This window comes from Pleurodeles waltl, chromosome 4_2, assembly GCF_031143425.1.
Source record: "Pleurodeles waltl isolate 20211129_DDA chromosome 4_2, aPleWal1.hap1.20221129, whole genome shotgun sequence".
In the NCBI taxonomy this organism is placed as follows: domain Eukaryota; kingdom Metazoa; phylum Chordata; class Amphibia; order Caudata; family Salamandridae; genus Pleurodeles; species Pleurodeles waltl.
The window spans coordinates 604176054-604190764 of NC_090443.1; the positions used below are offsets into that span (position 1 = coordinate 604176054).

Sequence of the window (14711 nt, forward strand, 5' to 3'; positions counted from 1 at the left end):
TTTTAACAAAACAATATTTCCAGCTCTAATGGATGAAAAGTGATTTAAAAAGTGGCAACTTATGTGGGAGTACCATCACAAAGGTTGGCTGGGCACCTTTCTGCTGCTTATGTGTGTATTTGGGTTACCCAGACAGTGTGTACATGCGTAAAATGTGCCTCAGTGTGGTGCATAATTTTCCTTTTCTTGCCGCATAATTTAGTTCACCCTGCTGCATAATTTTGTCATCCCTTCCCGCATAATTCCAGTGACCCTGCTTACAGCGCACATGGCAACCTAGAAAAAAACACAGGTGCCATGCTGCGTCGCTTTGCTTGTAAATATCGTGAATGTCAGCAGCTGATCTGCCAGTAGGACCAAAGTCCTTGAAAGGTCTGATCCGTCCAGGTTCGGGGTCGAAAGAGAGAAAGCAAAGATCCCGCGTTGATAAGTGTAGCGTGGGACTGTGAAACAGAGCTGGCAGCGTGCGAGCAAGGAGGCTCGCTTCTCTCTGTTGAGGCGTGTCAGCCGTGCCAGCGCTGTGCGTGCCTGCTGCCTCCTCAACACAACCTACTCATGCGCCTGCCTGGGCAGAGCCGCTCAGACGCCGCACGCGCTCCTCGCCCCCTCTCTGCCGCTCTTCATTCTGTCCGGGGAGCCTAAGCCCACGCCGGGACTGAACTTCTTTGGTGATAGAGGAACACTCAGCCTCGGGTCGCTGTGATCCATCTCTGCGCGCCCTTCTGCTGAGCCCCATGATGGAGGAGGCGGACCTGCTGCGGGAGCGGCTGCAGGCCATCACAGTAAGTGCTGCTCTTTATATCATTATGTGGCGGGACAGTTACTTACCGCCCGGCACACTGTGCCGGGGGCGCACAGCAGTGGCTGCTAATCCTCGCAGAGGACAGGAGGCAGGGGCACGTTGTCTTGTTCTCATGGCAGCTGGTTAACAGAGCTAGTCGGAGGGAAGACGTGCGGTACTATTATAAAGCCACTGTGGTATAGGAAACATATCAGTAGCATTTATGAATGACAAAGCGTTCCCCTCCTGTGTATATTTACGTGCGCACAATGCCGCTCATACAGGGCACGTGAGGTAAAAAGCTGCCTGAAGGACGTCATTTAAAAAGCAACCATCCGAGTTGGAGTAAAGTGCTGCCAAGAGCCGCAGCCAGGGCCACGTATGTACAAGTCTGCATCGAAGTGCTCTGATTTAGGACGATATGGGAAGCTGCACACCTCGAGATATATTGCTTTGGCCAGGATCACGCAGTGCGGCACAGGCGAGCGAGAGAGTTTCAACGCAGAATGTCTCTTGTTCTAGGTGCAATAATTTAGCAAATACCCCCAGACACTTCAATGGAGAATATACCATAGGAAAGAACTCAGAGACCCTTGAGTGCCACCAGACTAGCACCTTGGCATGCGTCACACTCTTCCTCTTAGGTGATGAACTTTGGAACACAACAAGAGGGGCCACAACAGAATGTGGCTGGGCTCGGAGATTTTGAAACAAGTAAGTGTGAGGAAGAAAAGTAAACAAGCTATGCTGAAGTGTATTTTCAAAGGCCTTGTGATAAAAGTGATATTTGTAAACCTCTTGGGGTAAGGAAGGGCACAATGCGTGAGGCGCTATTTACTGCGTACGACAGAAACACATTCCAATTCATTCTAATCAAAGTATGCTACAATGTATTTTTTATAAATTACACATACGAATGAAATGATAAAGAGGCGAACGTAATTTCTAGTGCACTGCCGTTGTTGCCACTTAAGTGTCAGGGATGTAATAAACAGCTATGTAGAAAATTACACTTGATTTTGGGTCTAGTGTACCGGAAGACAAATTGCCTTCAGAGAGACAACTTTTCCAGTCCCGGCCTATTCTGTTAGCTAGTATGATTAGTGTTTGTTAAAAACACAAAGTTGGACAGCAGACGTGCCACTGATTAGACACATCCTTTAACATTGTTCGTGTGGCCTCTTCGGAAGTGATTTGGGATTTGATGGGTCTTTTGGTTTCAACTGTTGTTTTTATTTAAACAGGAGACTTGCTCTTCAGTTACACATATACAGACAGGGTATTGTGTAAAATCCCACAGGCGCACCTACTCTTCCAATTGATTTTGATTTAATAGCCTAATGCATTCTGTGAATTGTTCTGCTTCCGTTGAACCAACACACTTGAAATCAATGGTTTTTAAAAGAAAGACTGGAATATTACTTGTGTGCTTGTAAATTCGTGTACAGAGCTGTCAAGCTTCCCAGTTCCACGTGTGAGTAGTTTATCCAGTCCAGGTTTTATCTTTGCATTCTGTAAATTGTAATCCTGTTTATATCATTATAAAATCAGCACTACACGTCCCAGAATGCAAAGTTAAAACCAGCACTGAATGAGCTACTCTCGCGTGAACATCGGAAACACGTGAGATCTACATATAGCATTAGCATATGTCTGCACCGCTCACCCACTTACACCTCAGCTACTGCCTCTGTATGTGAACACCCAATTCCCAGCAACTAAGTTGGAAATGAAATTCGAAATAAGTGGAAACACACAGTTTGTCAGAATAAGTTCTATTTTACTCAGTGCAGAAATTGCTTCTGGTTTTTTTTTCACCCAGTTCTCATATTTCTTCAAAAATGCTAATGCACCCACAGGCAGCTGACAGCGCCACACATAAGTAGTGCCTTGAAGCAAATTGTGCGCTTGTTGAAAGCTGTCATTTGGCCCTGAGCCATAAGGGTGTCTTTTGCAAGTCCTGTGATTTCTGCCAAGAAAGCTGTGTATTCTGGGATTTTTAGTTTTACTTTTCTCCTTATAGACATGGGCAGTGCTTAATTTGTAAATACAAAGGTGCCGGTGCCCAAAGCCCTCCTCTTAAACATGCGGCTGCTGCAATTAAATGTGTGAACACGGAATACTGAGGCAGCGTAATCCCGAAGCCATCTCGCGCCTCTTCAATCCTTATAAAGCCACTTGCTGCCCCTTCACCTCACTCTTGCAGCTTTTTACTTTCTCCCTTTGTGACGCTTTTTCGTTTTTCCATTCATCCGTCTTTCATATGTGTGTGTTTTGCTCGCAGCAAATGCTTGAGGCATAAGATTAAGCCCCGACCCTCAAAAATAAGTGCCGGTGCTTAGCACCGGAAACAACAAGCACAAATTAAGCACTGGACATGGATCGATAAGCCCCAGCATGCTTAGAGCCGTTTGCTGGCAAACTAGACCAACTGAAAGCTTCCATCATTCTATGGCGAGAGTTGACACTTGACAGCTACGCTTGTTTGCCTCCATACACATTTTCACACTAATAATTAAAATGGCGTCGGATTGCTTGCATGCCCTTCACTGTGTGCTTTGCATATTTTGAGGATGGCTTTTCATCGCCTGCGTGGTCCAGAGTCATTAAACAGAGTAGCCTGTGAGTATCTGAGAATGTCCCCGGGGTGCTCACAGCGAACTTTAAATAACGCTTACAGACAAGTGGACCCTGTACAAGGGATTTCTGGGTGGCAAACCCAAGCTCTTCACATATATCTATAGCATTTCTCGCTTCCCTTCCTGCCCACAACACTTGAGAGAAGCATTCCAAAAATCCGCCACAGCCTCAGCTGTCGTGTGTTGCCTGTTTAAATAAGAAACTTGAAAACAGCCTTGTTGTTTTTGGCTGGCCTTAACCGGCTTTGGCACAGCTGTGAAAAGGTTCCTTTCTTGGCCCTCACTTGGTTCTGTCATTGCCACGAGCCTTAATTAAACTAGTCTCCAACAGTGCATTCAAATTCCACATTTAGCTTGGTTATATTTATTTTGTGACATCAGATGCTCCGTGCTGCTGCGCAACTCTGCGCTTTTGACTGGGTTCCTGTTTGGGACAGAACAGGTCTGCCCACTGACTTTGCAGAGATCTCAGATTGCCCCATGTCACTTGTAAGTAGCTCACTCAGGCCTGCGGTTTTTCCTTTGCATCATGGTACTTGCAGTTCTGCTTTTCTCATTATACATACCATACCAGATTATACACCTGAAAGGGCAGAGAAAACAAGCATTGGTAAAGAGATATTTGATTTGCCTATTGTATAACCAAAGCCACTGATATTAAACTGTAGCTTTGCCGCACTTGCCACACAATCATTCATCTGCCGCATAATCAGTAGATTTTACCCAAAAAATGTATCTCGCTCACACGGTTCAAAAGTTGCTAAAAATTCAGTGACGTGTTGCCGTGCATTGGAAGGCCCTTTGGCAAGCTGGACTGATCACCAAACTGTTGCTTATTGCTACATTTGGGTATTAAATCGGCAGTAATGAGATGTAACCAATTCCCAGACAGTGTTACAAAGTTTAAAAATGACAATATAATGAATTAATACTAGTATAAATTGTGGTGCATTATTCAGTACAAATTGCCTTTTCTTGCTGCTTAATTTACTCAACCCTACTGCATAATTTGGCCTGCTCCTGCTCCATAATCCCAGTGGTCCTGTTGATAACGCTTGCACACAACATATACATGTACGCATATCAACATGAAAATGCACACAGACAAATTAAACTATTTGAGCAAAGTCCTACACACATGCTTTTTCTCTTGCACACAGACCAACAAAAACACATGCATCCACACACAGTTGTGCCCTAGGCACATACTAGGACTTCTCTGTAATGCAAATAAATGCCTTACATACCTCCAGCAATCTGCTGCTAATCTTTGTATATGTAAATGCTGAAAAAGCATGCAGAAAGTGTTTTCACATTTTGTGCCCCATCTACCTCATCTAATGCTCAATCTGTGCTAATATCAGAATCACCAGTGCATTAGTGCTGTTAATGAATCTTGAATGGCCATGACAAAGCTGACCTGCTCTACGTGAGACTCTAGATTTGAAGGCCCATATTTATACTTTTCGAGCTCCGCATTTGCGTCATTTTCTGACGCAAAAGCGGCGCAAACTTGCAAAATACAATTGTATTTTGTAAGTTTGAGCCGTTTTTGCGTCAAAAAGCGGCACAAATGCGGCCCTAAAAAAGTATAAATACAGGCCGAAATGTTTAGCCACGAGCACCAGAACTTTGACATTTCTATGATTTCCAATTGGAATAAATTTACTTACACTACATCTAATTGACATCATCTTGAACATGTAGCACCCATCTGACCTCCTGGATCAACGATGAGAATCAGATATAAATCCCAAAAAATAAAACACAGGGAAGTGGTTTTGCTAACCAGATGACTCCATGCCACCTGGACACAACTTTTCCTGTTCTGAGTTTTGATTTAAGATATCATTGCATTCTATAAATTGAAGTGTTCTTGTTTAAGTTAAATTGAGACAATTGGAACAACACACCTGATAAAAGTGATATGTAAAAGCAAAGTCCGTGAATGGAAAAATTGTGTCCCTGTGACATGGAGCCTTCTGGACACCCGTAGGGGTGGGTGGGAACGATAAAGGAATGAAAGGAGTAAAATGTTTGCAGGACGCTCAGACCCATTAAGTAAACATGTTTTATTAAACGGCTACATAATGATCTCTGATGGGAATGATACAAACCTACTTCTGTTTCATTTATATAGAATTCCTGGATTCCATGAAGTCCACACTTCTAAAGAGAAAGGAGGTAGAGTCTTTCCACCAAGTGTTAAGCTATTGACAAAGACTAGAACAATATGAAATACATCCCATTTCCTGTTTGTTGGGTGGCTTGACACCAATCAAAGTTGTGAATAATTGTCTTCCAAGGATGAGAAGGAAATTCAGAAGGAACCATTGTTACTTTAAATAAATGTATTACAATCTCAACATACCTAATAAGGTTGTCCTATAATGCCACAAAGAACCAACACATCCCTTACTGTTCTGTGGTGATATTAACTGGTTTAGGTGGTTTATACACCATAGGTATGCCAATGACTTTAACAAGATTCATGATACGCAGGCACTGTAGAGTACATCAGAATACATAGTGGAATCTACATAAAATGTTCTAATAAAAAGTTTTTGAAAAAGTTCAGTCTGATCTTTCAGAGAAATTATCCAATCAGAACTGGAATACCTCTATGTTAGATATAGTAAGATCAGAGGGTGTAACACCCAAAACAGTCCTGCTATTGCACCCAAAGTTCTTTGGCTTTCTTGCTTCCAGCATAGATGGTAGCAGGTAAGTGATCAGAGGAAAGCCTGATTTTTTGCCTAGTGGCCCTTCTGTTGGTTTTACTTGATGGCGGAATTTCCTGCCCACACAACTCATCCTATTCCCATTAGTCTCTCCACAGATAAAAACCCATACACTTAAGTGTCTCAGCCACGACCTCCTTCAATATCCATGGCTAAATAATTATAGCATCTGCATACAGCTTTTGAAGTTCAGTTGGCCACATATTTTATTAGTCACACATTAAACTCACATGTGGGTTACACAGGAGAAAGGTGGGTCAGGAAATTGATCACCTTATGCAAATATCACAAGCCAAGCTTAACAAGGGCCATCTTTACTTACTTGTTTATTGCCTGTTATGGTGACTGGCATGTAGGGCAGCAACAAGGATGTCCATGGGCACAGGCCTATATGGTGCTCCAGCTGTGTTTCTGGTCTTCATTTCTGTTTCCAAAGTTCACCTCCAGGTGTTCTTTGGCCTGTCTTTGTTTGCATTCTGTGGTCCAGTGGTGAGATGTTCTTGTGATGGAGTGTTGTTTTTTTCTGATGGTGTGTCCTATCCGACTCCATCTTTTTCCTCCCAAAAAAAAACAAGCATCATCAGACAGTATTTAAAGTCACTGCCAATCTTTGATTTTTCATACACCTTGGGTAGGCTCCTTACAGAATTTAGACTTAGCTCTCTACCCTCAACTTATTTCTTTTAGCCTGATTATAGCCAGGGATGGCCTGCAATTGCCATGTCTAAGTCTTTTTTGTATACTCTAGTGTGTCACTTTGAGTGGAAGAGGTATGCCTGGACATGGGTCCCATGCACACTGTGTCACTGGAACAAGCTATCCCTGGCTGGTGAGCCCTAACTAGGGTGAAACCAGTTCAAGATTGCCTGTGTTTCAGTTCAGAGAGAACCTGGCCTGGCATCTTGGGCTCGACTGTTCTCATTGGAGCAGGGTCAAGCAGGCTCAAGACCGATTTGCATATGACTGGGTCCAAACTGAAATGGCACGGTGTGTAAAATTCTGATGGACTGGGATGAGTGATTAGCAGTGGCTGAGATTAAGTCAGTCATTCGGTCCATCTCTTTTTTGTATACTTTAGTTTGTCTGCTTTGTGGCATTCTATATTTTGCCTTTTGCAGCTAGACCTTCCGTTTTGCATCTCAGGACTAACTGCAGCAGCATCTTGCCCTCCCTCAGGCAATCTTTGTGAATAGGGGAGATGATGATTGCACCACTCCTGCTAACGTCTGCATAACTTGTTAATTTACTTGTCTTTGCTAGCTGTGGTTCCCAGACAAAATTTTCTTTGCCACCAAAAATAGTCCTCCCCATAATTGGTCTCTTTGGTTGGTTTGAATCGTGACTCTCCAATCTGGGTTGCCTACCCTTGAACCATTTCGCCTTGGCGTGACTAGTTTTCCCCTTCCTTGACTTTAGTGGGCTTTCTAGGCACACACCTTGGCACTGTTGCCCTTCTCTTCCTTTGATTCTTGTTCCCTCCCCTAAGGGACAGATGGGGAGGTGAGTGTGCAACAAGTAAGGGGTCACTTTGGGCACCCATCAAACATGTGCACTTGAATGAGCATCCCAGGCCTCTTGCCATTTTATCCCTTTGGTCCCTTAAAGCTCTCTAAGGAGACTGGACCTTTGTGGTATCCTTCAATCACTGCCACAGAATCACACCCCAGCCACACTCCACGCAATTCTCCACTATACCGACGACTCAGCAATTTCTACTTCCTGATGTGCTGTAATTGCACACTCACAAGCAGGCTTCACCAAACAGGCACATTTTTGTATTCACTGCTTACCTGCAAACCATCTAGAGGCAGCTGTATCCGCATAGTATTTATTGTCCACTGTGAATGTGCCATCTCTGTGCAGACACAGTCATCTCGACCTGGTATTGTGAAAAAGCCCGCCAAACATATTATATAAACGGCCTTGCGGATATGTAAGTGGTCATCTAAATATAATAATAGTGTTTCATACCTTGGAACAAGCTGCAACTGTGGTACCTTCTCCTTCTTTATGCATACATATGTTCATATCAAACTCACAGCTTAGCAGCAACCTTTTAACACAATACATCTGCGCGTGATCTGAAAGACTTAATTTGTTTAATTGGCAACCAAATATGATCTCATACCATTCTTGTGGGATCTTCTGTACTACCACATTTATAAGCGAGACCCAGAACAACAGGCTGAAGATGCAATCTTGCATTTTATATAGCGCATGCACAGAAATAGACACAACATCCATGCACAGATTGACCTAAAGCAACATAAATGCACATCTAAGCACACAGACCAACATCATTTAGACGTGTATATACACAGACCTCCAGACCATTATGTATTTATGCTCACAGGTATGCAGTAATCATGCCCGAAGTGTCATGTATATATGTAGATGTACTAATGCACTCAGGTCTTTAGGTACTCTTGCTTGCAGACCACCAGACCTCCCCCCACCCACGCATACAGTCCAACACACAGAGACATTCTGTCTCTCACACACACATATATACACACAAAAGCACACTGACATACATACAGTCCCATACAAAACACATTTATCATATAGCATGCAGGGTTCAGACAGACAGAGAGATGAAGAATGAGATGGATGTATGCTTAATTGCTTCTGGTGACATTCAGGCTTCGTGTCCACATAACATTTAGTCGGTCTACTGAGGATATGACATTTGATATGGGGAACGTAATAGATTATCAATGATCATTCAGTCCTTGGCATCTTCCTTCAGAAATTGCTTCTTCTGCTTAAGGATAGACGCTAGTTTTCTTGCCCATGCAAATTGTGCCCTCTTAAAGTCTTCATCTGTAGAAAATAACATAGTTTAGTCTGCATGCTCGTTGCATGTTTCGCTCTTAGGTATAATTATATTTATAAATAAATGTGTGTATGTACATATATATACATATATATACGTATATATATGTATATATATACATATATATACATATATATATATATATATATATATATATATATATATATATATATATATATATATATATATATATATATATATGCAAAAAACAAAGGAGAACTCTGGGAAGTTCCCAGTTTTAGGTGGAGAGCTGCTCTAGTAAGGAGCACCCTACAACACCAGCGACACTCTAGATTTGCTCATCTCAAATGTCTGCTTATCTAGCAAAGTCTTTAAGCATAGGATTAGTACAGTGCTATCCTCGCCGAGCTAAATAGTGACAAAGTCTTTTGCCATTTGTACAGCAAAATCTTTAAGCATAGGATTGACATAGTGTCATCCTTGTCGAGCTGTAAAATGACAAAAGCCATTTACCACTCCAGGCACAGTATTACAGCTTTGGACTGGTCAAATACCATCCAAGCCAACCTGGAATGAGTAAAGCAACCCCTGACACGTGTTTCGCTCTCATTAGAGCTCTTCAGAGGGGTATAGCTTTGTCCAGACACAAGGGAGCACCCAGTATAAGTCAAACCAAGGCCCTTTCAGGGATAGAGTGACGCATAAATTATGCAAAAAACAAAGGAGAACTCTGGGAAGTTCCCAATTTTAGGTGGAGAGCTGCTCTAGTAAGGAGCACCCTACAACATCAGCGACACTCTAGATTTGCTCACCTCAAATGTCTGCTTATCTAGCAAAGTCTTTAAGCATAGGATTAGTACAGTGCTATCCTCGCCGAGCTTGATAGCGACAAAGTCTTTTGCCATTTGTACAGCAAAATCTTTAAGCATAGGATTGACATAGTGTCATCCTTGCCGAGCTGTAAAATGACAAAAGCTATTAATTGGAGAGGGCTGCGTGGTCCCCTTGAGGAGCCACCTCCCAGGGCCGGCTCCTACTATGTTCCAGTGTGCCCACCCATGGGACATAGCTGTTTGCACTGACTTTGCAGGAGCTTTGACAGCGCTCACCAAGTCAGAGCAAACACTCCGCTCACAGTGGTAGGCTCCAAACAGCTCTCCTTTCCTGCAAGCAGAGGTCCCCTCTATTTCTCTGCCCGCCGAGATGCAGACAGGGAAATAGTGGAAATATTGCTCTTACACAGTGGGAGCTGCTTTAGCAGCTCCCTCTCTATGACAGCTCCCACAGGAAGTGGGGAGCTGCCTGGGACTACAAGGGCTCTTCCCCCACAGTCCCCAACATTGTGACTGGGTGCCCTGGTTGGAGAATATTTTCATTTTTTAAAGAATTTTCATAATCGATTTCTCTGTAATGGGTAACTACCACTTTAGATGTTTTGACGTGCGTCGTTTTGTCAATTCTTTCTTTTCATTTTTACAGAGACACATCCAAAGTCCTAAAATAGGTATTTTTTCAGTGTAAAGCTGTGTAATATTTGAGGTATTTCTGCTTTGTTCCTTTGAAGGACATCAAAGTAAGTGCCTTTGCAAATGCTGTCAGACTGGAAATATGTTCCAATCCTCGATTTGTTATACAGCACAAGACCCACCTTCAGGACATTGACGCCCAAATTAAAAGGAACTTCATTGAGGTAGATTTGAGCAGGACTATGCTGGGAACCCAGAGCTACCCTGGCAATTTTGTTGGACCAGCCTTGGGTTGGGGGGCTTGGGGGAGTCTGTAAGTGGAAAGCACTGTTGGTTTTGCTACCCTGGGGGGGCGATATTGCAGCACCTCTGCAAAACTGGCACCAGTCACATAACTGGCCCCCTCTGCTTCAAAAGCAGCCCTCATCCTTCCAGCCTCACAGGAAAATACTCGATACCCAGTACAGCCAGTCCGGCCCTGGATATGAGATGTGTTCAATGAATGTTTCTCCTGAATAGACTGGGTTCACGGCATGCCATATGAACCATGGTCATATTTCCTTACTGCATTCTGGTCTGAGCTGGGAGGCAATGGGGAAGTTTGGCAGAAGCTGCCAAAAGCAGCACGTAATCTGATTTATCTGATAGAATCTGAAGGAAGTCAGAAGTTCATAGATAACATGCAAAGTGAAACATCACCCCCCGAGGAAAACCAGGTGTGTGCCAAAAGGCAATGAGTATTTAAATAGCAAGTTAGTGAAGGTATGGGGAAAAGTGTGCACCGTTGAAGAGTGCAACATACCCATATGATACACACCTACTTTGTCATTATGATCTTGACTGTAGGGAGGTCTTGTGTGGCTCCTTTGACATGGTGCTATTTTCCTACTATACAAAGACTGTAAGCATTTGGGTGTTTTTATACGTCAGAGTAAGAATGCGTACAGGGCATTTGCAAAGAGTGTAGTGTGAGTGATCAGATAGGCTGTGATGTCAGAGTAGAATGATACATTTGTAAAGAAGCTGAGACTAGAGGAGTTTGGCAGCTGTGGTGGTTGGGTGGTGAGGGAAGGTAAAAAAAAATGCAGTTCAATATGAAAATGAATAACCACATCTGATATACCTTTCAGAGCCAGGGAGTGCCAAACTGAGCTCTACTTCTGTTGGTTTCACATGAAATCAGATGATGGCATAGGATTATGGGCTGACACATAGAAATAAGAACACACCTCCAGCAGGAAACAAGAGATGTCATGCAAATAATCTGTGATTAACATTCAGCACTCAGATTCCACTACATTCCCTCTCTTCCAATCTCATCCTTGCTGCTTCCCCAAAAGAAAACTCAGACACAAGAACCAAAACTGTGTTATTTTAGTATAATAAGGTGTGCTTTTTATCTATGATATGATGTTCACAACAGGTACAGGATTATGAGTAGGATGTGTACAGAACAGCCTATTAAGAGAAACTAACCTATTTGTTCAGGTTCCCTGTCCAATTGATAAGACTACCTGCTGTCACTCGAACATATTCAGTCAATAGTTTCATACCTCAGAGTGAGCAGTGAGACATAGCACCCTCAAAAAGGCAGAGCCAACGCGTATCATGTTGAAACTTCCCTCCGAACCCCCTCTGGGTGCTCTTTAAAGGGACACCTTGGCAATACCTTTGCCTGCAGAGCTTTCCTCCTTCTCCATACCTGGCAAGTGGATGAGAGGCAGGTCTTAGAACAGAAGCGTTGTGGGTGAACATCAGTATTTGCTTAATCTATGGTAAATGGGGTAGAGGACATTCTCTCTAATGAACCCGATAGGGCGAACATTGAGGTGTAAGTGAGTGTGGAAAGGACACCAGCACCTAGTTCTGGCAATCTTTTGAGATGTCTATATGAGCAAATGAGTCTGACTGAGTACTATTTAAGTTTTGGAATCATGGAATTATGCTATCCTGTGGCTTGTATATGTGAGATAAGTGAGATGCTAGAAGGTGACCAATCTGTAAGGAAATATGGGAATTATTTTCAGAGAGCTGGTACGAATCCTGTGTGCTACTCCAACAATGACCTTATCAGTTTCACTGTCAACTGATGCACGAATCTTCTAGTCGTGCATCATCTGCTCTCAGAAAATTAACTTCCTCTCCTAAGCTGACAACACGCAACTCATTCTCTCCCTCATGGACAAAACGTCCAGTACCCAGATCAGTTTCAGTGCCTGTGTGAATGGTATTGCCCACTGGATGAAGACCAACTATCTAAAGCTGAACACAGAGAAGACCGAAATCGTGATCTCCGGGAAGAGCACATCACCATGAGACTTTACCTGGTGTCCAACAGAGCTTGGACCGACACCCAGCTTCACCACCACGCTACTTTGGGATCATCATTGCCCACAAACTTTACCTGACCGCCCAAGTCAATGCTGTCACTGCCTCATGCCTCCATACCCTAAAGATGTTGAGGAAGGTTTTCAAATAGCTCCCAATCAGCATCTAGAAAACCATCATTCACCCCCTCGTCACAGGCAAGCTGGACTATGGGAACACTCTACAACCAGGGATCAATAAAAAACTCACTGGAAGATTGCAGACCATTCAGAACTCGGTAGGCAGACTCACTCTTTGTGAGAAAAGGCCTCTTTTGTCATCGTTAACCACCACTTTTTGCCTGGTACTTGATGTGGTCTCAAGTTGTTAATGCCCAGGGCCCCTGCTAACCAGGTTCCCTATGCCACATCTCTTTCCCAAAACTGTTGTGATGCATTGGCACAATTGGCAACACCTTTAACTGTCATTCTAAATCCCTAGTAAATGGCACTTAGGTATCCAGGGCATGGGGTACTAAGGGTAGGTCCCTGAGGGCAGCAGCACATGTTGGGACACCCTCAAGGCCATGCATTCAGATGTACCCAGCCGTGCCATTGCAGGCTGAGTGTCCTGGTGCAATCCTAAACTGCAAACTCAACATGGCACACAGCCTGTGTGCCCTGTCCACTACATACTGCATGTAATATAGGTAAGTCACCCTCTGGCAGGCCTTCTAGCTCTAAGGCAGGCTGCACTATACTGTATGTGAGGACATAGAAGCATGAGCAATATGCCCCTATTGTGTCCTTGCCAAACCTGGGACACAGTAAGTGAACAGAACAGCCATTTTAAATTAATGTGCTGGACACTGGTCAGTACGAGCTTCACTGCTACATGATGGCCAGTCTGAACCCTGGGTTGCTTGGTACCAAACCACTCAGAATGATACATCCAAACTGGTACCAGTATTTGATTTATGGCAATATGTACTCAGGGGTCACCTTAGAAGTGACCCCTGCAAATCTAACTAACATTGGCATAGTTTCTGGCTGGTCAGAACCAGCCTGCCAACACGAGACAAGATTATGAAACCTTGGAGTAAGAGTGTGTGCTCTATGGGTCCCAGAACAAAGCCCTTCCTAGGTGGAGGTGTCACACCTCCCTCCACAGGAAAGTGTGCTAACCTGCTGGTGAGCTTCAAGAGGCTTAACACCTTTGAATCTCAACCTCCAGGCCTGCTGTTAGCAGCAGATGGCCACCCCATTGCAAACCCCCACTTTTGGCTGGAGCAACGGTGGACAACACACAAAGGACAGGAGGAGGGGTCAGCTTCAGCTTGCACTACCCGTAAGCTGTTGTGTGCGAGGTGACCCCTCCATTTCATTGTCCTCCATCTTACATGGAAGGGAAATAGCCAATCAGGTGTAGGGAAGTGACCTCAGCCCGCAGAAAGTGGTCACTTAGTGGGTTTAGCCACCCTAAGGTAGATGTCCCATTGGTCACTACTAGGTACCCCCCTAAATGCCCAGTAAACACAGCATTTAGTGGGCACCCCTAGATCAGAGATTCAGATTCCAAGGACACAAGAAGACCAGCAACAAAGAAGACTCAAGGCTCGAGAACTGAAGTCCTGCTGCATCAAGAAAAAGACCCCAAACCCTGTCTGCTGCACCCAGGACTCGACAATCGCAGCTGAAGGGTTGCCCGGACATGAGACAGACTCTACAAACCCCCAGAGGACGTCCACTCTTCTAAAAATTGCCAAAGATCTTCCTTCTGAGTAAAGGCATCATTCTCCCGGAACAAAGACCAAAAGATGAGTGAAGTCCAGTTCACTGACTGGCTGTTGACCAAGGAACTGTACTCTGTAGCTGGATCAAATTTCAGCCAACCGACAACAAGGGCGAAACCTACGAGTGTGCCAATTTTGGTGGGACTGCAGCCTCCAGGGGCTGAAACGTGCAATAGTCCCAGGTACTG

The 14711-nt window shown here is 44.0% G+C and overlaps 1 protein-coding gene across 2 annotated transcripts in view; it reads left to right on the forward strand.

Annotated features, from left to right (window-relative positions):
* Window positions 1-546: 546 nt before the first annotated feature.
* PALMD (palmdelphin) overlaps window positions 547-14711 on the forward strand; it is a 181787-nt gene continuing 167622 nt past the window's right edge. The window contains exon 1 of one of the 2 annotated variants that reach the window (XM_069232142.1): window positions 547-782. In XM_069232142.1, the coding sequence (XP_069088243.1) occupies window positions 735-782 (48 nt within the window). In that variant the 5' untranslated portion in view covers window positions 547-734. The remainder of the gene's footprint in view (window positions 783-14711) is intronic. The other variant, XM_069232141.1, reaches the window with a different exon arrangement.